Consider the following 24,629-nt stretch of genomic DNA (forward strand, 5'->3'; position numbering starts at 1 on the left):
CCAACTCTCTTGTGTTGTACTTTCCCAACCGTTAGGTACGGTGTTCTGCACACAGTAGATGCTCAATAAATACCAATGATCGAACAGATATACACAAATGCTAGGGGATTATTGGAGGAGTTGTGACCTGAGGCAGGTGGAGTCATTTCAGGAAGACTTCCTGAAGAGGTGAGATTTTGGCAAGAATTCGTTTGAAGAAGGGAAGGGCGCACAGTTTGGCAAAGGGAAGGGTGGGGGCAGGCGGGGATCGGTATATGTCTTGTCATAGAGATGGGAGGGGACTGGACGGGGGTTGATGGGCAGGTTTCCTTGGAGGAGCAGAGCCCAAGCCGGGGCACACTACTGGGGGTGCCTAGGCAAGAGCGGGTAAGAGGCGTGGGGGGCTATGGGGACCAGTGCTGGGCAGGTAGGGAAGTGAGGGAGAAGAGAAGGGAGAGCTCAAGCCAAACTGCATTCTACTAGGTTATAACTATAATGTCCTGTTGAGCCAAGCAGCCCCTTCTCTTTATCCCCTCCACTCCCCACCCCCCACAGCCAGCCCTGCCCCTGGGCAGGACAATCAGCTCCCAGGGGCTTGGGCCTACTAGGATTACGATGGGGTTAGTGTCGGTGGGTTTGTGCGGGTTTGTTTTATTTAAACGCAGATAAAAACAGCCCTTAATCCGCAGCAAATGCAGCAGAAAGATTTCAGCTGGCAGGATAAAAAGCTTAACACTCACTGTCTTCAGGTTGAAAATGCCTATCACACACAGGGGTCCGAGCTCATTAGTTCAGCCAGAGAGGGCCAGGAAGATGGAGAAAGGACACTGGTACGGTAGGCCTGGAAATGAAAGAGGGTGAGAGCAGGGTATTCAGGTCCTTCAGAGGAGCTTAGGCTATAAGCTCGCCTCTAGGCTGTAAGCTCCTTTTGGGCAGGGGACGTGCCTATCGACTCTGTTCTGTTGTACTCTCCCATGCACTCGGTACAGCGCTCTGCACACGTTAAGTGCTCAAGAAATACCACTGAATGATTGACATACCACCTGTCCCCCTGCCTTAATGCAGGTCAGGTGCCAGCGCCTCTAAAGGATCTGTTTCCCTGGGGGGGAGCAGTGGAGTCCCTCCAGGCAGGGAGAGGGCCTTTTCTTGGATCTGACCAGCTCTATTCTCAGCCCTTCTTGCTGACCATTCCTTCCGGTTCTGTCCTTGGTGGACCCGGATTAGCCACCTCTCATTTTTGCGTTATTTCCAACCAGTACCTTGAGCCATGCCACACCTGGGCCGTTCAGCCTCTGGGCAAGAATTGATCTTCTAACCAGGAAGGGGCAGGGGATCCTGGGACGAGGTGCCTCAGAAAGGCATTTGATCACCTCTTTTGGAAAGAGCTTAGTACAGCGCTCTGCACACAGTAAGCGCTCAAAAAATAGAACTGAATGAATGAAAGGACACCCCTCAGTCTCTCCAGTCCAATCAGAACTCAGTTCCTGAAACCCCAAGTCCCTTTGCCCCAGAGTTTCAGAGCCTTTGAGAGTTATAGTCAATCAGTGGTATTTGGTGAGTGCTGCGTGCAGAGCACCATACCAGCGGTTGAGAAACTACCATCTAAAAGAGTTGGTAGACGCATTCCCTGCCCACAACCAGCTCACAGTCAAGAGAACATAGAAGTTAGAGAAGCAGATTCCCCCCAGCTTAGGCCATCTTTTCCATCCCCTACCTACCTTCGAGCAGGGCTTCTTCTTAAGAGGCCAGTGAGAGAAACCACAGTCCTCTCCTACATTCTTTTTCAAGAGCTAGAGAATGCTTTCGGTCAGATTTGTCAAAACAGCTAACTGAAACTCCTCTTGCTGCCTTTCCCCAGAGGGGACACGGAGGAGCTGACTCCCTTCCGGCTACTAGTTACTCTTCCAGGCCTCTCGGAACTGGCTGGGACGCCTGCTTCTTTTGCCTGTGGGCCCCAGCCTCCAGCCTCCCCGCTCAGGCTCGGCCATGTTTCTGAACAAGTGTGAGGAGGAGCTGGAAGAGCTGCGGAAGAACGGAGACGGCTCTGGGGGGAGTCCCCTGGGGGCTCTGCCCGGCGAGGAGCCCCCGAAGAAAAAACACCGACGGAACCGCACCACCTTCACCACCTACCAGCTGCACGAGCTGGAGCGCGCTTTCGAGAAATCCCACTACCCTGACGTCTACAGCCGCGAGGAGCTTGCTCTGAAGGTCAACCTGCCGGAGGTTCGGGTGCAGGTGAGAGGTCCCAGGAATGGCGCTGCAACCCCCACTCCCAGTCCCCCCCGCTCCATCCACATACCAGCTCCCCTGATTGTCGCTCCCCGCTCCTCCCGCCTGGTCCCCAGGAGAGAGGGGGTGGCCGAGGGAAGGTGTGGAAGCCCTTTGTCTAGAAGTCTTTATAACAGGATCCGCTCATCCATTCGGGCAGAGTGACCTACCAGATGGCATGGAGGCTGAGGAATGGTCCTCGTCCAGCTCGAGGATTCTAGGATGCCAGGGATCTTGAGTAGGGTGCTAGCGGGCACCTTTCTCTGAGAAAAGCTATGGACAGGATCGGAGCCTGAGGCAGTCGAAAACTGCAAACGGTGCCGGAGAGTGGTTGAAGCTGCAGGAACTGTTGGTGGCCTGCCCTGTCTTTTCAGTCTCCCCTGCACCCACACTGATCCCTGTAATCAGGTGTGCCATCTTCAGCTCTGGAGGGCACCTACCCACAGATCAGCATCGGTCTTCGAGTCTCTGAAGGGTTATGACCCGGAGGCGATCGCCGGCTGTCCGCCACTTCCACGGAAAACACAGAATAAGGGCAATGCGGTACTCGCCCGTTGAACCTGACTTTAAAGCAGCCTCACTTTGAGGGCTCGTGATATTCTACCTCAAATCCTAACTCTTACCTTGGCCTGGATTACAACCTTCAGCCCAGCCTAATCCCAAACCCCAGTCCTTCTCCGTCTTTCACTTGCCTTCGGCCGATCCTCCCGCCCATGGATTTTTTGAGATTCCGGCCCACTGGGGGTTTTTTGAGCATTCTCGTTCCCCGGCGGGGTTGGTCTGGGTGCCCTCTGGTTTAATGCAATCAATCTCCCCCCTGACCCCCGCAGGTCTGGTTTCAGAACCGCCGGGCCAAATGGCGAAGGCAGGAGAAGATGGAGGCCAGCTCCACGAAGCTCCACGACACCCCCATGTTGTCCTTCAGCCGACCCACCGTGGCTCCAAGCGTCGGCCCCGTGGGCGGCCCTCTCCCCCTGGATCCCTGGTTGACGTCCCCCCTCTCCGGAGCTGCCGCCGTCCACGCCATCCCAGGCTTCCTGGGGCCGGCTCAGGGCCTGCAGCCCCCCTATAGCACCCATTCTTTCCTCAGTGGCCCCCCGTCCATGGCCCAGCCCCTGCAGCCTATGGCCCCCACCTCCTACCAGTGTCCCCCCTCCACTTTTGTGGACAAGTTCCCTCTGGAAGAGGCAGAGCAGCGCAGCTCCAGCATCGCCTCTTTGCGCATGAAGGCCAAAGAGCACATTCAGACGATAGATAAGACCTGGCAACCCATCTGAAGGCCCCGACTCCCTCCCTTGCCCCTTGCTTCGAGGAAAGGGAAATTCTAGGGAAGGGGCCCCGTCCAATGCTTGCTTCGGGGGAAACCAGGGCACTGGAATGGCGGGGGAGGGGCAAAGGGAGGCCACGAGGGCAGTTCTGGGGCAGCCAGGCAGGGCCCAACGATGGGGAAAACCACCCCAAGCAGACAGTTCTCTCGAGGTGAAGAACGGGAGCGTTTTCCTCCTGGCCTGAGGAAGGGACTGGGATTTCCCCAGGGGCTGAGGAGAGGAAAGAGGGGAATGCCCCTTACCCACGGACTAAGCCTGCAGGCCTGAAGTCCCAGCTGGCATGGGATAAGCCGGTCCGGTTACATTGGGCTCTCCGGCATCGGTGCTAACTCCATGGGGGATAGGGGAGACATGGTCCCCGTGGTTTGGGAGTGGGACTCCCAGCCTCACTCATTCCAGGTCTCTGACGAGACCTGAACGTTTCCCAGAAATGGCGACCTTCTGGCCAGTAAACTCTCCGAAGCCCTTCCCCTCCTAGTTCTTGCAGTCTCTCCCTGCCTCTCTTCCTCAAATCACCGCCTCCTTTCACCCCCTGCATTCCAAAGGAAACGCTGGCACGACGGCCCCACCGGTATCCTGCTGGCGGTTCTCTTCCGTCACCTTCTTGAGCAGTTTAATTGCTTGCAGGTTTCACTGGCCCAACTAGAGAGGCCTAGGGTATCAGCGAGGGGGTCAAGAGGACCGTTTTCCTGGTGCTGTCGGTGCCGTGGAGGCTGTCAGCATTTGACACTACGACTGGGATCCCAGTAAAGTTCACAAGGCAAAGCGGCCGATCCAGACTCGCTCCGTGCTTTGCGTGCCCCAGCCCAATTCCTGTCATCCAATGGGGTAGGGGGCAGGTAGGCCGCTTGGTGGTTGACCGGTAGCCTGGCTTCTTCCTGCAGGGCATCCCCAGTAGTCCCCATCAGGGAAATGCAGCCATCTCCGGTCACTCAAGGCTCAACCTGCCCGGGAAACCTGAGCTGCAGGGGCCAGAAGCCACCCTGCATGAGGGAACTGCGACTCCCCCGTCCCTGGTGGCTCCCCTTTGCCCCAGAACCGAAATCCCGCAACTGCTCTGGCCCCATTCCACGCCTGGCTGGCTAACGCCGGTTTCCGGGCTACGCAACTCCCAGGCCTCATCTCCTCACTGCCCATTGTTGTGGCCACAACAGTCGGTGTCCCGTCCCCAGAGGCTTGTCAAGAGCAATCTGTTCTCCCGTCACTCCGGACCGGGGCAGAGGCAGTGGGCGGAGAACCTGCCTAATTGCTCCAGTGGCAACATATTAACCTCGGGGGGCAATTCTGAGGAGAGCAGTTTGGCTAGAGGAAAAGCTGAGGCTTGACACAAGGAACCCAGGAGGAGGGGGCAGTGGGTGGCCAGAGAAAGCACTGGACGTCGACGGGGTCTGAGGACATTCGGGCTGTGGCTGCCCCAGGGGGCCGATGATGGCTATGGATCTCTTTTTCCCCCACCTAGCCCTGTCCCTAGGCTTTCTCTTTGTACCTAGACATTCTATGCCCGCTGCTGGCACCTTACCGTTGGCCCTGATTCCTCTGCCTGGTAACCCCATCTCCCCTCTGGGCTCGCCTTCCTTGAGCCCAGAAACTGTTTCCTGGGTTGATTTTTTTTTAGGCACTGTACTAAGCACTGGGAGAGATACAAGATAATCAGGTCGGTCACGGTCGCTGTCCCATAGAGGATTCACAGTCTTCATCCCCATTTTACAGATGAGGTGACTGAGGCAAAGAGAAGTGACTTGCCCAAGGTCACACGGCAGACACATGGCAGATTAGAATCCAGGCCCTTCTGATTCCCGGGCCCGTGCTCTATCCACTAGGTCAGACTGCTTCTCGATGCTGGGAAGGGTAGAGGGAAGAGAGGAGGCAGGTTCTCCCCAACCACCACAGAAGAGGGCAAGGGGCTCAGTGACTTGCCAAGAGCCCTGCTAGACTCCTTTCCCACCAATGTGATTGATGCCTTAAAGAAAACAGGGCTGGGAAGAGAGGGGCAACAACTTGCTCAAGGCTGCCCAGCAAGCAGCATGGACTAGCGGAAAGAGCCTGGGCCTGGGAGTCAGAGGACCTGGGCTCTAATTCTGGCTCGGCCACTCGGCTGTGTGATCTTGGGCAAGTCACTTCATTTCTCTGGGCCTCAGCTACCACATCACACGATGGGGATTCAATACCTGTGCTCCCTTCTACTTAGGCCGGGAGCCCCACGTAGGACCTGATTACCTTGTATCTGCCCCAGCGCTTAGTACGGTGCTTGGCGCATAGTGTTTAACGAATACCTCGGTCACGGTTATTATCGTAATTTCTAACAGCCTGTCCCCACCCGCAGTCATCTCCACTGCTCTCTACCCAGACATAGCCCTGCACCCACCAGCTGCTTCACCAAACCCAAGAGGAGCCTCAAGTCTTGGGCCAGCTTGTTAACTGCAATTAAATCTTTAATGACTACTTAAATGCATAATCAATGCTCTTCCCCTGACCCCCCCCATGTCCCACCACCCCCAACTACTCCTGGATAATGGGCCAGGCTTAAAGCTGCCCCTCCAGGGGAGGCTGCCTCTGAGTGGAGATAATGAGGCTAACAAAGTGGAATTAATTGGGTTTGATTTGGGAGTAGCGGAGGCGTGATTCCCACGTGAGCCAACCCAGGCCCCTCCGTGGCCCTGGCCGGGGCCTGGGCTCTGGTCCCAGTAGGGTAGCCGGGGGCCAGCAGGGTCAGGGCCCCTCTAGTTGGGTCTCAGGAGCCTCAGCCTTTCAAGTCTTAACAAAAGGGGAAAGAATGGAGCCCATCTTGCACCCCTCCCCCGCTTCAAGCTCTGCCCTCTCAGATGGCGGTGCTCTTAATTAGGTCAGGGCCTCCCTTGTCGGGCCCCAATCCTGGCAGTACCTGCGGGAGCCTGTCAGAGCACCCAGCATGCCCGCCACAGAGGAAACGGTCTTCTGCGCTCCAGGTGAGGGGAGGTGAGGGGAAAGGGCCACGGTGAGTCTCTCCCAGCCAGTCCAGCTCAGCTTGGCCCAGCCTAATGTAGGCCGGGGTTGTTGGGCCTGACTCAGGCCCACCTACCTGGCCCCTTAGTCCCTAGTGGAACAGGAGGAGGGAGACAGATACCGGTCTTTGCTAGGGCAGGCATCTTTATAGGCGCAGTACCAGCTCGCCTGCTATGATTGCCCGGTCGTCTCCCCAGAGGGACTGTGACCCCACCTCTCCTTTGTGTCCATGGGATCTGGCGAGGTTCTCTGACAGCATGCCCTGAACCCAGTGAAGGGGTGGGAAGCAATGAAAAGTTTGAGTGGAGCCAATTGTGTGGGAGAAGACCCCCGCCCGTCCTGCAAGGGCACAGTGCCTGGGGGCTGTGGGGAGAGCAAAATGGCTGCGATGAAGAGACCCTTCCCCTTGCATCATCCATCCCATGATGCCCAGGAGGTGCTGTGGAAGGGTCAGGAGACTCAATAATGGCAGGGGCGGCGGGGGGGGAAGGGGATAGGAACCCCTCCACTTCCCTACTCCAGTCATCTGGAGTCACCTGATGGACCAGGGACACAAAGTAGGAAGGGAACCCAAGAGTCACGGCTCCCCAGTCTTTCAGGTTATTGGGAATCCTGGTGCGAGAAGTAGGCAGAAGGGAGAGAAGGACAGATTTGGTTAAACCCCCAAACAAACTGATTGCTTGTCCCACTGATCTTGGTAATCCCCTCTCTCTTCAATCACCCCTGTAATCTGATTATTTCTCTCATTTTTCCCCCGGAGTTGAATTAACCTCATCAACCCAAAACCGCCACCTTAACCAATTCGGGGGTAGCGAATTCATCCCTTGCCCACATCCTTATCTCTTCCCTGTCCCACCTCCCCTCAACCATAGTACTCTCATTCGCATTCTTACTCTGTCTTCTCCCCCTACCTCTTCTTCAATCACCTTCATGAGAGCAGAAAGCCTCCTTGTGGTGCTCCCTCTCAACACCCTTAGCCTCGATTTCCTCTTGGTCAGTCTGCTGCCTCCAATTGCCCTGGGGACAGAACCTCTTGGATCTAGAAGCAGATGGGGCATCGTAGGCTGGGAGATAGCTCTACTCCACCACCCTTCTGACCCACCTCCCCGCTCCCACCAACACCACACCAGGCTCTCTCCCATCCCACTTGGGTTGACCATTTGATCGTGATTAGAGGAACCTCAAGGTTAGGTTGGAGTTAGGTTCCAGGCTATGGTTACAATTAGCCTACCTCTGGGGTGAGAATTAGGGTCAGGTGAGGTCATTGTTCTTATGAGGGATGTCCTGAAGATCTTGCTACAGGAAAGGTCTGGAAATGGCAATGACTCTTTTCCTTGGGGCAGGTGGCTGAGTGCCGGTCTGCCCGAGCCTCCTGGGCCTTTAGCCACTTCCTCTGTCGCCCCCCTCTTTCCACTTCAATTAATGTTCTAAGGTCAAGTCTGACCTCTGATCCAATGGGGGTGAATTAAGAACTAACTAAAGGACTTAGAGAGCTCTGAGTTTAGGAGAGTTCACAAATCAGACAGTAGGGAGCCAGTGCTGCTTCCTAGCCTGCCCCTCCCAGACACCACGGCTGTCTTTGCCCCAGAGCTAAATGCGGACGGTGTCGTACTCTCCCAAGCGCTTAAATACAGTGCTCTGCACACAGTAAGTGCTTGAGAAATACGACTGACCGACTGATAGGGTCAAAGTGGCTCTGTCCACCACAGAGCTCTGTCCCTGCTACTCACCAAAAAGAATGCCATTCTGGGATTAGTTTCCTTTTCCTCGCCCCTTCAACTTCACTTCAGGTGTCAGGCGTCTTCTCCTCATTACGCTCCTGCTCTGGAAAGAGATTTCATTTCTCCAGAGGCGTGCCCATCAGCCCCTTTCTTCCAACCTGTTCTTCCAACAGGTGAGTTCCAGGGCAGACACGGATGGCGAACACACCCTGCAAACACCAGTCAGCCCAAGAACCTCGACTGAGGCTTCCTAAAAGATTTCCTGACCCCCTCCCCACCCGGCCCCCATGGCAGCAGTGCTATTAGGATGCTCAGTGCAACAGCAAAGCAGACTTCACCAGACATATCTGGCCAAAGATCTTCAACCTCCATCTCTTTCACCTTAAACTAGAATATCTGGCTCTTTCAGCACCGATGAAGCAATTAAAGAGTAAGTGCTTTGTAGTTATTTGGTTTCTGTAGTGATTTGCCAACTCCATTGTACTGTACTCTCCCAAGCGCTTAGTACAGTTCTTTGCACACAGTAAGCGCTCAAGAAATACCACCGATGACAACGGTGATCAAGACCCCACGTTACTGTCCCCTTTTCACCGGCGAGGGAGAAGATACAGGGGACATTTAAGCGGCTGGCCCGTGTGTCACAGCGAAGAAGTGAATCTAGGACTGACAGGAAAAGCCCCCTGGAAGTTTGAACTGAGGCAGGTTACTTGCATCTGCCTCTTACTTGGGCGAGGGGGTTTAGAGTCCCCTGCCCACCTCTAAAAGAAGGCACCAGCTACACGGATGGACACTCTCACCGATGGGTTATCTGCGGCGGAAGGCAAAGAAAGAACCAGGCCGATCAGGGAAGAGACTCACTGTTAAACAAACCACGGAGAGCTTTATTTATTAGAGTAGGGCAAGGAAATTTTAAGGTTCCTTTCTTCTTTCCATTTAGAGTCGGGGAGGTCCCCCTATCTGCCAGCCCTCCAGCTTGCCCATCTTCAATAGTGCTGCTGCCACCCCCAGGTACATGCAGGCTGATGCGCCGGTCATGTAATTGTGAGCTGGAAGACATCAAAGGAGAGGATCAGGCTTGGGCGCAGAATGCAAACTGCCCGAGAAACCACGAAGCAAGACACTTCCCCATTTCAGGACTCACGTCTCCTGGGTTCTAATGGGCAGAGTGAACGTTTAACTGCGCCATCTAAGACTGCAGAGTTGGTGGATCAGAGGCCACTGGGCCATCGCAGAGGGCGAATGGACCGGAAACAAGCCCGGGCCAAACCTGAAGTTAGTCTGGCCTTGCCCTTGGCAGGGGCCTTCCACTGTAGCCCCGGTGACCCAGGGGAAAACCAACCCCCGACTGAGTTTGCCTCAGTGTTGGCCCGACCAGGCCCTACAGGGTTCTACGGCCCCTCTCCAGCTGGAGCTCCGGACACACAGCAACTCAATCGACCACTGGGGAGGTGGGGGAGCTGTGGTCTAGCTGGGAGTCCATTAGTCTTGGGTCACTGGGTACCCCATCCCATGTCTCAAGCCTCAGGGGGGATTTGTGGCCCATTGAGGCTTACCCAGAAGTTTGGTTCCGGACCCAGATGCCCGCAGACTCCTTAAAGAATCTGTTCTATGCCCGAGTGGGCTCCTATGAGGGGAGGCCCCAGGGTCCTTTGGGGGCTCCCAAGGCCCCGCCCAGTCTCGAGTGCATAGGACGGGGCCATCCCTCAGCACATCTCTGTCCTGAGGGACAGAAAATGGATCCGAAATCTGAGCCTGTAGCCTCTGGGATTGGTAACTGCTTGCAGCCATTGTCTCAGACTGACTTTGGGCAAATCACTTAACCTCCTCGTGCTGCAGCTTCTTCCTCTGTGGAATGGGGAGGCTGGAACCCACCTTCCCAAAATGGGAGCTGAGAGACACAGCTAACAAGTATCACAGAGCACCTCACAAGATGAAACACTCCCATCTGGGTGGGAGACAAGGAGGACAGACACCGTGCTGTTTCTCCAAGCGGCGGAATCGTATCCCCGTTAGCTTCAGGAAGGGTTTATGTGCACCCCGACGTTTGGACAGTGGCCGAGCGGGGAGAGAGAAAGTGAGATAAAGGTTCAAGGTACCTTTTCCACACTTAAAAAAGTGATGGGAAGAAGGTTTTGGCTGCTGAGGGACAGGAGGGATCCCAGAGAGTTGTGGCAGAGAAATGGCCAAAAGGCCACTCTGATGGGAAATAGTGATGACTGATCTCACATGAAAGACTTCTTCTATAGGAAGAAATGTTAAAGAAACCAGTGCTATTTGGTTCAGTGGGCAGAACGTATGGAAGAGGAGACACTGAGGTATCATGAACTATCTACTGGGGAGATCTCCATACCCTCTTAACAGTAACATCATTTAGTTCAGTAGTTTTCAACAAAAACTTTGCTGTGGCTGCAAATAGATCACTATAAAGAAAACCAGAAGCCCCCATATTCGTGGTATTTAAAACACACCCGCTACCTCATTTGTTTGTCTGCATCTAATTCTCGATCTGTGTTTCTCTGAGGCTGTCCAGGAATCCCTGAGAGCCTGCATTCTCCAGGGTGGCCACATCTGAGCACACCAGTCTAGACCCTACCTTCCTATCCAATCATTGAGAATGGCAGCACTTGGGAAGGAATAGAAAGCCAAGTCTAGCAAGATTACATGACCTCCTTCAGTTGTGGCTACCTGGTCTGTCAGGATAATCAAAGAAGGAAATTAAATCAGGCTCAGATGAGTTCTCTTCACAGAGTCATGCTGAATGCTCCTCGATATCTTGTGCTCTTCTAGGGGAGGAGCAAACTGAGTGTTTGAGGACTTGATCGAGGATCTTGCCATGGGGTGAAATTAAAGTGGTTTGGCTGGGCTGAAGCAGCTAGGGAAAAACCAGGGAAACTACGTCTTCTGCCCGCTAACTTGGAAGGGGTTGGGGAGTAAGGGGATAAGATGAGAGTAGAATTCAGTGAGGGGACATCTTGAGAATGGAAAGAGAGACTGGTGCCGCTCGCGTTCAGAAGCATCCCAACATTCACACAATTGTTTTTAGTGCCGTGAAGCGGGGGAGTGGGGTGCTCTTATTCAACGTCACCTTTTTGGGACCAACGTGGCCGAAGACCAGAGGTGGGAAAGTGATTTACCCAAGGCCATGCTAGCAGACTGAGGTGGGATTAGAACCAGGAGCGTGTTCCCCCCAGCCACCCAACACACTTCCAAGTCCAAAGTTCCATCCCTCAGATGGCACTGCTTCAAGTCTGTCCTGCTACCACAAAGCTAACTAAGTACGACCATAGAGAAGCAGCGGCAAGGCCGGCCGGGGCTTACTTCGCACGCCGAAGGTCAGTCCTGCAGCACAACCGCCAAAGAAGTAGTTCAGGGGGTCATCTGGTTTCTCCCGGACCTGGGCACTGATACAGGAAGTAATGCCAAACATTGCGCCGACTGCAGCTGTAGTAGGAATAAGAAAGGAGAGGAAGCATATGAAATTCTGGCCCAGGAGAAGACGCACAAGGCAGGAGTATGAAGAGAGTCAAAAGCTTCAAGAAAAGTTTGGATAAGATCAGGAGGCGGTGATCCAACAGGCCGCTAGAGAGAATGCTGGGGACAATCGGGGGCCTAGTGTGAAAAGCATGGGACTGGGAATCAGGAGACCTAGGTTCTAGTTGGGTCGACCACTTATTATTATGATCATTGTGGTAACTGTAAGCGCTTACTGTGTGTCAAGCACTGTTCTTAAGCGCAGGGGTAGATACAAGTTATTCAGGTTGGAGACAGTCCCTGTCCCACATGGGGCTCACAGTCTGAGTAGGAGGGAGTACAGGTATTGAGTCCTCATTCATTTTGCAGCTGAGGAAACTGAGGGCTTGGGCAAGTTGCCCAAGGTTCTCTGACTCTTTCCATTAGGCCACGCTGCTTCTCTTGGGCAAGTCACTTAACTTCCCTGGGCCTCGATTTCCTCATCTGTAAAATAGGTCTAAAATGGTCACATCTCCCTCCCCCTTAAGACTGTGAGCTCCAGGAGAAGAGAGAAAAGGGAGGGGAGGAAAGGTTAGTACAATGCTCTGCAAAGTATTACCGATTAGGAGGGGAGGAAGAAGGTAGGAGGAAGTGGAAGAGAAGGAAAGAGAAAGAGCGGGGGAAGAGAACGTGGCACAGGTACTGACCACCCTTCCCGTTGGGCTGTCTCCTCATCCGCCACCTTCCTCCTCCTTACCAGGCCCCAAGGCCGGGTCCTCTTGCTCCCGGCATCCCATAAGGATGCTTGGCCCACACGAGTGGCTTGAGGGACTCAGCGGGGACAAGGTGGGGGTGGCAGCACCATCCACGGCACTAGCAAGCCACAGCCACTGCTGTCACACGAGCTATGACGGAGCCAGAGCCACTGCTACTTGCAGAGTGGCGCAGAACCTGCCTGGCTCCGTGACCTCAGTAGATGCCCCGGGTTGGCTGTGGGTTCAGGGGTGAGGCGATGGTTCACCTCCATGGGGCACTAGTGGAGACAAACTGGGACCTAGCTCCAGACCCGATCACGACCTGCCAACGTGAAGACAACATCTAGGCTCCAACTCTGGCTCCGCTCCGGCTTCAAGGGGCAAGGTGGGCTAGCTAACCCATTGCCCCTGGAGAGTTGGTGCTTAGAGGTGGCAGGTGACCCCTTTAGTCCCTTCAAACAGCACTGGCAGCCTCCTCTTCCACCGCCTCCTCCTGACAGGGAGCTCCTAAAACATCTCACAAACTCGAGAGCTAGCATTATGAAACATGCAGTAGAATGTCATTTTCTTACCCATGGTAAATGTGTATTTCCCTGCCCTCTGCATTCCTTCGATGAGCGACTCAGGTGGGTAAAATACAAGGTTGTAAGCCGAGGCAATCAAACCTGTGAGAGGAGAGATGGTCATCCGGAGGTCAGTCCAAAGATTACCAAAGATTTTCGTCCCATGAACGCTTGACCCTCTCCCACACCAACCCCAAATCCCCAGGATTCATCTCCTTTTTGGCGCCGCAACAGACCTTAGAGCCCAGTCAGGAGACGGGTCGGGGTCAACACGTGAGGATCACCCAGCCCATGTTCACCCAGCTCCAGTCTTCCTGAGCCTCTCAGAACCTGCCCGCATCCCGGGGGGAGGGCCAACTCCAAATTTCAGAAACAGGGTGGGGTGTAAACCGCCTGCTTTGAACACATCAGCCACCCGCTTCTCTCGAGACCACATCACCATGTTTCCTGATTTGTTCCAAAGAGTCAGTTTCCAACCGTACCTCTGCCTCATTCGCAAAGGGAATCGATGCCGCCAGGCTGACCGGGCCAAACAATTAGGACCAAAATCCACCCATTCTCACCTACATTAGCACCATGCTCATCCTCTCCTACCTTGAACCTGCATGGGCCCAGCCACGGAAAAAAGTGGGTTGGACACATCCTGCCCTACGCTTCCCCACCCAGTCTGGTCTCCTCTGGCTATGGGAGTGGATGGTCCCTGGCCCACCCGATGGTCGTGGAGATGTTTGCCGTACATGTGCCAGGCTGGGCTGAATCCTCGCCTCCTATCCCACCTCTCTCTCCCTCTTCAACTAGTCCTCCCAGAAGTCAGGTCAGGCCCAGCTAGATCTGAACAAAAGAAAGAATCAAGTACTGGCCTGGCTCTGCTTGCAGGGTGGTGGGAAACCCTGTTGTTTTGGCCTGTGCAGAGCTCTACCTTTCACTACACCCCATATAAAAGAACTCGCAAACATGCAATTCCCGCCCCTACTCCAGATTCCCATTAAAACCTAAGAGATCAAAGAGATCAAATTTAAATTTACTGACCAAAAGAAATACCTCTTCACCCAGTGGGTAGTAAACATAGGAACTCATTACCTCAAGAATTCATGCGACCAAAAACAAGCATAAGGTCAAGAAGGATCTCTCTAAAGGTAGGGACAGTAAGTCGGTAGTAGCGTGCCTTAGTGGAAAGAGCACAGGCTTGGGAGTCGGAGGATGTGGGTTCTAATCCCGGCTCCGCTACCTGTCTGCTATGTGATCTCGGGCAAGCCGCTTAACTTCTCTGTGCCTCAGGTACCTCATCTGTGAAATGGGGATTACAGACTGTGAGCCCTACGTTGGACAACCTGATTACCCTGTAGCTACCCCAGCGCTTAGAAAGGTGCTTGGCACATAGTAAGCACTTAAATACCATAATTATTATTAATGGGTTACTGGAGAGAAAAAGTCTGGACTGTCCAAAGATCAAGGTGGACCAACCATCACACTATTCTGCCATGCATCCTCGGGCACCACCGTCAAAGACGCTATGCTCGGCTGGCTGGCCCTTTCTGCCTGGAACCCCTGACTCTAGATTTGATAAGACTCCACATGGTTCAGCAGGATGCCATCTGACCAAGCCCTGTTAGCTTGGAATCCATGGGCTTAGCTCAGTGTGTGCAGGGCTCTGAGGGTTGTTTATTTGCTCCTGATGGGAGCACGTTCAGAGTGTTGTGTTGCTCAGCTGGAATGTGAGACAGACCCTAACCGCAAGGGCAGGGATTGTGTCCTATTTCTTCTGTATATTTTCCAAGGGCCTGGTACAGGGTTAGGTACACAGTAGGTACTTGGTCAGCCCCAGTGACGATGACAATAATGAGTAAGATTTAACAAGCATTTATTAAGAGGTCTCTATGAATGGCAAAAGACTGATCATTGGACTACTGTATTACTACAATATCTGCACCTTTCAAGGACTTGATATTTCCCCCACCCTCAGCCCCACAGCACTTACGTACATAGTCACAATTTATTTTAATGTGTCTCCCCATCTAGACTGTAAGCTCCTTATGGGCAGAGAACGTGACCACCAACTCTGTTATACTGTACTCTCTCATGTGTTTAGTACAGTGCTCGCCATATGGTAAGCAATAAATAATAATAATAATAATAATAATAATTGTTATTTTTTAAGTGCTTACTACATGCCAGGCACTGTACTCAACGCTGGGGTGGATAAACACAAATAGGGTTGGACATAGTCCTTGTCCCACATGGGGCTCACAGTCTCAATCCCCATTTTACACATGAGGTAACTGAAGCCCAGAGAAGGGAAATGCCTCACCCAAGGTCATACACCAGATTGGTTGACTGAGATAGGAATGAGTAAAGTTCTCAGGCCAAATAAGAGTGTGAGCCCCACGTGGGACAGGGATTGTGTCCAACCTGATTAACATGTATCTGTTCCAGTACTTAGAACGGTGTTTAACAAGTTATTAGTATTATAACTGCACGCAGCACCGGCCACTATGATATCACAGAACCACTAGCTGATGGTTTTGTGCGGTTTTCACGTCATTGTGCCCTATTTCCACTCTGTCTCCTTGCCCCTTTCCAATCTCTCCACCAACTTCCTTCCAATCTCCCCTTATTTTTCAGTGCACCGACATCGCCCCCCTCCTCATCCCCCACAACTCCCTCTGTGTTACTCCAAGTTGCCAATCCAGATCCAGGAGTCAAACTAAGATGGGCAAACATCCATCTCCCCCTCTAGACTGTAAGATTGTTGTGGACAGGGAATGTGCCTGTTTACTGTTATATTGTTCTCTCTCAGGCCCTTAGTACAATGCTCTGCACACAGTAAGCGCTCAATGAATACGACTGACTTACTAATTGTGTGTGTGTGTGTGTGTGTACACACACACATACATTGTTTGAAAGTTGGCCTGAATAGGCCAGATGCCATGCTGACATTGGAAAGGAGCAAGGGATTACATGTAGGAACTGTTCCTGGACCCGAAATGGGGGAAAAGGTGGGTTCTCCTGAAATCCCATTCCTAAAATTAAAAAAAAAAAAAGCAACCCAGACAGAGGCAACCTATAAATACATTAATTTAGTGACCAGGATTGTAGGAAAATGGAGTTCGGGCATCTCTTCTCTTCTACAGCTGTGGTCTCTGAGCAGAAGGCATAATGAAAACGGCCGCCTCTAGCTCAGACATTCAGGAAACTGCAGAACACGAGACCTTTTGGTCCCACTTCTGATCCTACTAAGGTCTGCCCCACCTCAAGGTCAGAAGACAGGACCTAAGCATCTCTCCCCTCCTCTGCAGTTCCAGTCTTGCGGACAGTGGAGTCTTCTAAAATTCCACTTTCTCAAAGTGTGATGGATAGTGTGTGAGTGAGTGAGAGAGAGAGAGAAGGAAGAGTGTGCGTGTCCATACACATTAAGCACAATCATATCGCTGGCAAGACGGTCTAGTGAGAAGCAGTGTGGCTCAGTGGAAAGAGCCCGGGCTTGGGAGTCAGAGGTCATGGGTTCTCATCCTGGCTCCGCCACTTGTCAGCTGGGTGACTGTGGCAAGTCACTTCACTTCTCTGTTCCTCATTCATTCAATAGTATTTATTGAACACTTACTATGTGCAGAGCACTGTACTAAGTGCTTGGAATGTACAATTCGGCAACAGATAGAGACAATCCCTGCCTCAGTCACCTCACCTGGAAAATGGGGATGAAGACTGTGAGCCCCACGTGGGACAACCTGATCACCTTGTATCAGCCCCCCACCAACGCTTAGAACAGTACTTAGTAAGCGCCTAACAAATACCATAATCATCATTATTATTGGACATCACATTCAGCCCCCCTGACTCCACCTTTTTCAGACCTCCTGACCCTCACCCTACCCCTATTTATACACATTTCAAAGGCATGCTTTGGCCTCCTTTGCAGGATAATAATAATAATAGTAATGTTGGTATTTGTTAAGCGCTTACTATGTGCAGAGCACTGTTTTAAGCGCCGGGGGTAAATACGGGGTCATCAGGTTGTCCCACGTGAGGCTCACAGTCTTCATCCCCACTTTCCAGATAGGGAACTGAGGCCCCGAGAAGTGAAGTGACTTGCCCACAGTCACACAGCTGACAAGTAGCAGGGCCGAGATTAATTAACGTTGGTATTTGCTTGTTAAGCGCTTACTATGTGCAGAGCAGTGTTCTAAGCGCTGGGGGAGATAAAGGGTCATCAGATTGTCCCACGTGAGGCTCACAGCCTTCACCCCCATTTTACAGATGAGGGAACTGAGGCCCAGAGAAGTGAAGTGACTTGCCCACAGTCACACAGCTGACAAGAGGCAGAGTCGGGATTCGAACCCATGACCTCTGACTCCCAAGACCGCGCTCTTTCCACTGAGCCACGCTGCTTTCCATGAGATTCGAACCCGTGACCTCTGACTTCCAAGCCCGGGCTCGTTCCACTGAGCCACGCTGCTTCTCTCTCCTCTCCTGCAAGCCCAAACCCCCTCACGGCGAGCGAAGCCGTCCTCTACGCCCTCATTCCGAGGCAGTGACCCCCGTGTCCTCTCCTCTTCCCGCCTCCCTTCGGGTGTCCCCGCACCCACACCCTCTCCCCCGCCTTCTCACCGATGCCGCTGCCCATCTTGGTGGTGACATAAGCCTTGCGATGACAGTCGGTGCCGTCCGGGATATCCCAATATTCCTTCACTAACCTCGACGCCATGACTCCTCCGCCTTCGGCCAAGGGCAGCGCGGAATCTCGCGAGAAGCGCGCGCCCTCTGCACGCAACTTTATTGAGCACACGGCCCGGACACGGACAAAAGGGAGGCGGGGCCGGAGCCGCTCTTTTGGGTTGTATTTAATGGTCTTTCTTACGCGCTGAGCTAAACGCTGGGGTAAAAATAAAAAAAAAATGGTGGTATTTGTTAAGCCCTTACTATGTGCAAAGCACTGTTCTAAGCGCTGGGGGATACAAGGTGATCAGGTTGTCCCATGTGGGGCTCACAGTTTTCATCCCCATTTTCCAGAGGAGGGAACTGAGGCACAGAGAATAATAATGTTGGTATTTGTTAAGCGCTTACTATGTGCAGAGCACTGTTCTCAGCGCTGGGGTAGATACAGGGTCATCAGGTTGTCCCACGTGAAGCTCACAGCCTTCACCCCCATTTTCCAGATGAGGAAACTGAGGCACAGAGAAGTGAAGTGACTTGCCCACGGTCACACAGCTGACAAGTGGCAGAGCCGGGATTCGAAACCATGTCCTCTGACTCCCAAGCCCGTGCTCTTTCCACTGAGCCACACTCCTAAAGTGAAGTGACTTGCCCACAGTCACCCAGCTGGCAAGGAACGGAGTGGGAATTAGAACCCACGACCGCTGACTCCCAAGCCCGGGCTCTTTCCACTGAGCCACGCGGCTTCGACAAGCCCATCAGGTTGGACACAGTCCATGTCCCATATGGGGCTGACGGTCTTAATCTCCATTCTGCAGCTAAGGGAACTGAGGCGCAGAGAAGTGAAGTGACTTCCCCCAAATCGCACAGGAGATAATAATGATAACGACAGTGTTCTCTAAATGCTTATTATATGTCAAGCGCTGTTCTGGCTGAGGTAGACATAAGCTAAAGGGGTTGGACACAGTCACGGTCTTAATCCCCTTAATCACCACCATCCTCTTCATTTCTCAAGTCCATTACCTAAGTCCACTGCTCTCCTCATCTTCAAAGCCCTTCTGGAATCACATCTCCACCAGGAGGCCTTCTCTGATTAGCTTTTAATATTCCCACTTTATCCCCCGTCCACTGCCACTTGATAATTTTTATGCCACCTAAATACTTGGGTATTCATACCCTTGTGGCGTTTTTGTATATTTCTTTATAGTCTCGCTTTCCTTTATCTGTAATTTAATATCTATCACCTTCACTAAATTGAAAACTCCTCGAGGGCAGGGGTCATGTCTATTTGTTGCATTACACTCTCCCAAGTGTTTATTTGCAGTGCTCTGCAGACAGTAGGTGCCCAATCTATCACCGTGGATGGCACGACCATCCTTCCCGTCTCTCGGGCCTGCAATCTCGGTGTCATCCTTGACTCGTCTCTCTCGTTCACCCCACACATCCTATCCGTTACCAAGACCTGCCGGTTTCACCTCTACAATATCGCCAAGATCCGCCCTTTCCTCTCCACCCAGATGGCTACCTTACTGCTACGGGCTCTCGTTATATCCCGGCTAGACTACTGTGTCAGCCTTCTCTTTTTTTTTTTTTTTTTGTTGGTATTTGTTAAGCGCTTACTATGTGCCAAGCACTGTTCTAAGCGCTGGGGTAGACACAGGGGAATCAGGTTGTCCCACGTGGGGCTCACAGTCTCAATCCCCATTTTACAGATGAGGGAACTGAGGCACCGAGAAGTTAAGTGACTTGCCCAAAGTCACACAGCTGGCAAGTGGCAGAGCTGGGGTTTGAACCCATGACCTCTGACTCCAAAGCCCGTGCTCTTTCCAGTGAGCCACGCTGCTTCTCTCTGACCTCCCTTCCTCCTCTCTCGCCCCGCTCCAGTCTATTCTTCACTCCGCTGCCCGGCTCATCTTCCTGCAGAAACGATCTGGGTGTGTCACTCCCCTTCTTAAACAACTCCAGTGGTTGCCTATCAACCTCCGCTCCAAACAAAAACTCCTCAATCTAGGCTTCGAGGCTCTACATCACCTTGCCCCTTCCTACCTCTCCTCCCTTCTCTCTTTCTACCGCCCACCCCGCACGCTCCGCTCCTCCGCCGCCCACCTCCTCACCGTCCCTCGGTCTCGCCTATCCCGCCGTCGACCCCCGGGCCACGTCCTCCCGCGGTCCTGGAACGCCCTCCCTCCTCACCTCCACCAAACTGATTCTCTTCCCCTCTTCAAAACCCTACTTAAAACTCACCTCCTCCAAGAGGCCTTCCCAGACTGAGCTCCTCTTCTCCCTCTACTCCCTCTACCACCCCCCTTCACCTCTCCGCAGCTAAACCCTCTTTTCCCCCTTTCCCTCTGCTCCTCCCCCTCTCCCTTCCCCTCCCCTCAACACTGTACTCGTCCACTCAACTGTATATATTTCCATTACCCTATTTATTTTGTTAATAAATTGTACATTGCCTTGATTCTATTTAGTTGCCATTGTTTTTACGAGATGTTCTTCCCCTTGACTCTATTTATCGCCATTGTTCTTGTCTGTCCGTCTCCCCCAATTAGACCGTAAGCCCGTCAAACAGCAGGGACCGTCTCTATCTGTTGCCGACTTGTTCATTCCAAGCGCTTAGTACAGTGCTCTGCACATAGTAAGCGCTCAATAAATACTATTGAATGAATGAATGAATGAACAATCAATCAATCAGTCGTATTTATTGCGCACTTACTGTGTGCAGAGCACTGTACCGAGCTCTTGGGAGAGCATAATATAACAATATAACCCGACACAGACAGCCCACGATGAGCACACAGTTTGGAGGAAAAACACTATTGATTGATTTGCTTCTCTCAAGCAAAACTCCTCCTTACCCCTCACTCTCAGTTCACCTGCCAGTGATCACTGGTCACACCTTTCCACTGCAAGGTTCACATCACCAAACTGCCTCCGGCCCCCACGCACTCACCGCCCTCTTAAAAAGCCCCCTCCTCCAAGAGGCCTTCCCTGATTAGCCCCCATCTTCCCAGTCACATCATCCTATTAGCTATCCTAGGACTCGTGTGTTTATCTCAATGGTAAAATGGGGATTAAACATGTGTTCTCCCTCCTACTTAGACTGTGAGCCCCCTGTGGGATGGAGACTGTGTCCAATCTGATAAATTCGTCTCTACCCCGGCTCTTAGAAAAGTGCTTTGACATGTACCATAATAACAAAAATGATAACAATCTATCATTATTTCATTCATTCATTCAATAGTACTTATTGAGCGCTTACTATGTGCAGAGCACTGTACTAAGCGCTTGGGATGAACAAGTCGGCAACAGATAGAGACAGTCCCTGCCGTTTGACGGGCTTACAGTCTAATCGGGGGAGACGGACAGACAAGAACGATGGCACTAAACAGCGTCAAGGGGAAGAACATCTCGTAAAAACAATGGCAACTAAATAGAATCAAGGCGATGTACAATTCATTAACAAAATTATTTACCTCATCTAACAGACCATGGGAACCTACAAAAGCAAAGGAACTTGTCTTATTTTTCTCTAGTCCCTCATTCTTAACCTAGTGAGTTTCCCCCTGCACTCCTCTTCCCCCCGAGGAGGTCTGATGGCCAAGACTTCCTCTCTCATCTACTCTCTTGGGGCCCAAAGTCCAACCCCGCAACACACCCTAGTGGATGGAGCACAGGCTTGGGAATCAGAAGGACCTGGGTTCTAATCCTGCCTCCGCCACTTTTCTCCCGTGTGACCTTGAGCAAGTCGTGCCACTTCTCTGTGCCTCAGTTCCCCTCATCTGTAAAATGGGGATTAAGACTGTGAGCCCCGTATGGTACATGGACTGTGTCCAACCTGATTAGTGTGTATCTACCCCGGTGCTTAGTACAGTGTCTGGCACATAGTAAGCACTTAACAAATACCATTAAAAACAAAACCAAAAAACCTCAAGGAAGGTATGTTCCTTCCTGGCCTCGAGTCTGGAGGAACGCACCCCTACCCAAAAGTAAGGTTGGGTTATCCTTCTGGGCTGTTGGGCCTTGGAGTTAATTACTACTACGTCCCGGGAAACCCAGAGGGAAATCAATCAATCGGTGGTATTTATTGGGTGTTTATACTGTGTGCAGAGTACTCTACCGGGAGAGTACTATACGAGAGAGTTCGGAGGCACAATCCCTGCTTTCATGGAGTTTACAGTTTAGACAGACATTAAAAATAAACTACAGATGGGGAAATGGCAGAGTTCCTGTGGGGCTGGGGGTGACTGTCAAGTGCTTAAGGGGTACATACCCAAGAGTATAAGCAAAGGAGAAGGGAGGGCAAATAGGGGAATTGAAGGCCCAGTCAGGAAAGGCCTCTTGAAGGAGATGTGATCTTAGGAGGGCTTTGAAGGAAGAGAATGATGGTAGTCTGGCAGAGATGAAGGGAGAGGGAGTTCCAGGCATCAGGAAGGGCACGGACCTTTCATCCCTGAATTATCCAGACCTTACTTCCACCCCGCCATTCACTGTTGACCACACCACCACCCTCCCTCTCTCGCAAGTCCGCAACCTTGGCATTATCCTCAACACATCCCCTCACACCTTAGCAAAACATTTGCCCTCTCCCTTCTTCCCTCCCTAACCACCACCTTCAACTGTTCACTCTCCAATGGCTTCTTCCCCACTGCTTTCAAACATGCTCACGTATCTCCTATCCTAAAAAAAACCCCTTCCTTGACCCCACGGCTCCCTCCAGTTATCGCCCCATCTCCCTCCTACCATTCCTCTCCAAACTCCTTGAGCCAGTTGTCTACACCCGCTGCCTTGGCTTCCTCTTCTCCGATTCTCTTCTAGACTTCCTCCAATCCAGCTTTTGCCCCCTTCACTCCACAGAAGCTGCCCTCTCAAAGGTCCTTAATGACCTCCTTCTTGCCAAATTCAGTGGCTTTTATTCCATCCTAATCCTCCTCGACCAATCAGTTGTCTGCGACACTGTGGAGCACCTCCTTCTCCTGGACACATTATCTAACCTTGGCTTCACTGACACTGTCCTCTCCTGGTTCTCCTCCTATCTCTCAGGTCATTCATTTTCAGTTTCTTTTGCAGGCCCCTTTTCTGCCTCCCATCCTCTGAGGGAGTCCCTCAAAGCTCTATTCTTCACCTCACCCACTCCCTTGGAGAACTCATTCGCTCCCATGGCTTCCACTACCATCTCTATGTGGATGATTCCCAAATCTACATCTCTAGTTCTGACCTCTCTCCTTCTCTGCAGTCTTTTCCTCCTGCCTTCAGGACATCTCTACTTGGGATGTCCCGCCGATACCTCAAGCTTAACACGTCTGAAAGAGAACTCCTCATCTCTCCACCCAAACCCTGTCCTCCCACTGACTTTCCCATCACTGTCAACCTCTATCCTCCCTGTCTCACAAGCCTTTAACTATGGCATTATCCTCTACCCATCTCTCTCAGTCAACCCACGTGTTCAATCTGTCACCAAATCCTATTGGTTCAGCCTTCACAACATCGCTAAAATCCACCTTTCCCTCTCCAGACTGCTATCGCGTTTATCCAAGCATTTATCCTATCCCACCCTGATTACTGCATCAGTCTCCTTACTGACCTCCCTGCTTCCTGTTTCTCCCTCCTCCGGTCTATACTTCACTCTGCTGCCCAGATTATTTCAGTCCCTGTTCCCCACTCTTCAAGAACCTCCAGTGGTTGCCCATCCACCTCCGCATCAAACAGAAACTCCTTACCACTGGCTTTAAAGCACTCAATCACCTTGCCCCCTCCTCTCTTACCTCGCCGATTTGCTCCTACAACCCAGAACGGTCACTCGGCTTCTCTAATACCAACCTACTCACTGTACCTGGATCGCATCTGTCTCGCTACTTACCCCTGGCCCACATCCTGCCTCTGGCCTGGAACGCCCTCCCCCTTCATATGTGACAGACCATCGATCTCCCCACCTTCAGAGCCTTATCAAAATCACACCTCGTCCAAGAGGCCTTCCCCGACTAAGTCCTTATTTCTCCTACTCCCTTTCCCTTTTGTGTTGATCCTGCACTTGGATTTGTACCCTTTATTCACCCCACGGCACTTGCATCTGTATCGGTGATTTATTTTAATGTCGGTCTCCTCCTCTAGATTGGGAACACCTTGTGTGCAGGGAATATGTCTACCAACTGTTGTATTGCACTCTCCCAAGCTCTGCACGCAGTAAGTGTTCAACAAATACAGTCGACAGATCAATTGATCTCTCGCCTTCGACTCACATATTCAGTCACCATTTCCCGTCGAGTCTCTCTTTCACGACAGTTCTAGAATCCACCCCCTCCTCTCCATCCAAACTGCCACCCCACTGGTCCAAGCACTCGTCATATCCAGCCTAGACTACTGCATCAGCCTCCTCATCGACTGACCTCGTCATCTCCGGCCTCTTCCCTCTCCAGTCCATGCCTCACTCTGATGCCTATGCCATTGTTCCGGATGCATTCCTCAAAACCCCCCAGCGGGTTGACCATCCGTCTTCACATCGAACAAGCTCCCTTTTACTTTAAGGCACTCAATCAGTTCTCTCTCTCCACTCTTATCTCACTCCTCTCCCACTAAAGCCCAGCCTGCACACTTCACTCCTCTAACCCCAACCTACTCACCATCCCTCGGTCTCATCTCGCTCACTGCCGACCTCTTGCTCACACCCTCCCTCCTACCTGGAATTCCCACCCCTTTCATATCCGATAGACCACCGCTCTCCCCATCTTCAAAAGCCCAGCTGAAACCACATCCGGTCCAAGCAGCTTTCCCCAGCTAAACCCTCATCTCTCCACCCCATTCCCCCCCTTCCGCATCCACCAGTGCACTGAAGTCTGTGTTGCAGTGATGCAGAAGGGAGTGGGAGAAGAGAAAATGAGGGCTTAGTCGGGGAAATCCTCTCGGAGGAGATGTGCCTTCGACAAGGCTTTGAAGGCG

The 24,629-nt window shown here is 52.3% G+C and overlaps 2 protein-coding genes across 3 annotated transcripts; one reads left to right on the top strand and one right to left on the bottom strand.

The window, feature by feature from the left end:
- Positions 1-681: 681 nt before the first annotated feature.
- On the bottom strand, positions 682-17,799 carry NDUFA11 (NADH:ubiquinone oxidoreductase subunit A11). Of its 2 annotated transcripts, XR_003754631.2 has the most exons (5): positions 17,652-17,799; positions 13,056-13,148; positions 11,597-11,719; positions 8,288-8,381; positions 682-820 (listed from the first exon to the last, which is right to left on the bottom strand). XR_003754631.2 is itself a non-coding variant. In XM_029051853.2 (4 exons), exons 1-4 carry the CDS (start codon positions 17,746-17,748, stop codon positions 9,212-9,214), a joined length of 426 nt encoding a protein of 141 aa, XP_028907686.1. In that variant the 5' UTR covers positions 17,749-17,794; the 3' UTR covers positions 9,133-9,211. The 2 variants fall into 2 exon arrangements, 1 of the variants encoding a protein (XP_028907686.1); XM_029051853.2 differs by lacking the exons at positions 682-820; positions 8,288-8,381 and adding an exon at positions 9,133-9,324 and having other exon boundaries at positions 17,652-17,794.
- LOC100082293 (retinal homeobox protein Rx1) lies at positions 1,861-4,305 on the top strand. The gene is made up of 2 exons (XM_001516307.4): positions 1,861-2,214; positions 3,078-4,305. Exons 1-2 carry the CDS (start codon positions 1,966-1,968, stop codon positions 3,522-3,524), a joined length of 696 nt encoding a protein of 231 aa, XP_001516357.1. The 5' UTR covers positions 1,861-1,965; the 3' UTR covers positions 3,525-4,305.
- Positions 17,800-24,629: the final 6,830 nt, after the last annotated feature.

This window comes from Ornithorhynchus anatinus, chromosome X1 (assembly GCF_004115215.2).
Source record: "Ornithorhynchus anatinus isolate Pmale09 chromosome X1, mOrnAna1.pri.v4, whole genome shotgun sequence".
In the NCBI taxonomy this organism is placed as follows: domain Eukaryota; kingdom Metazoa; phylum Chordata; class Mammalia; order Monotremata; family Ornithorhynchidae; genus Ornithorhynchus; species Ornithorhynchus anatinus.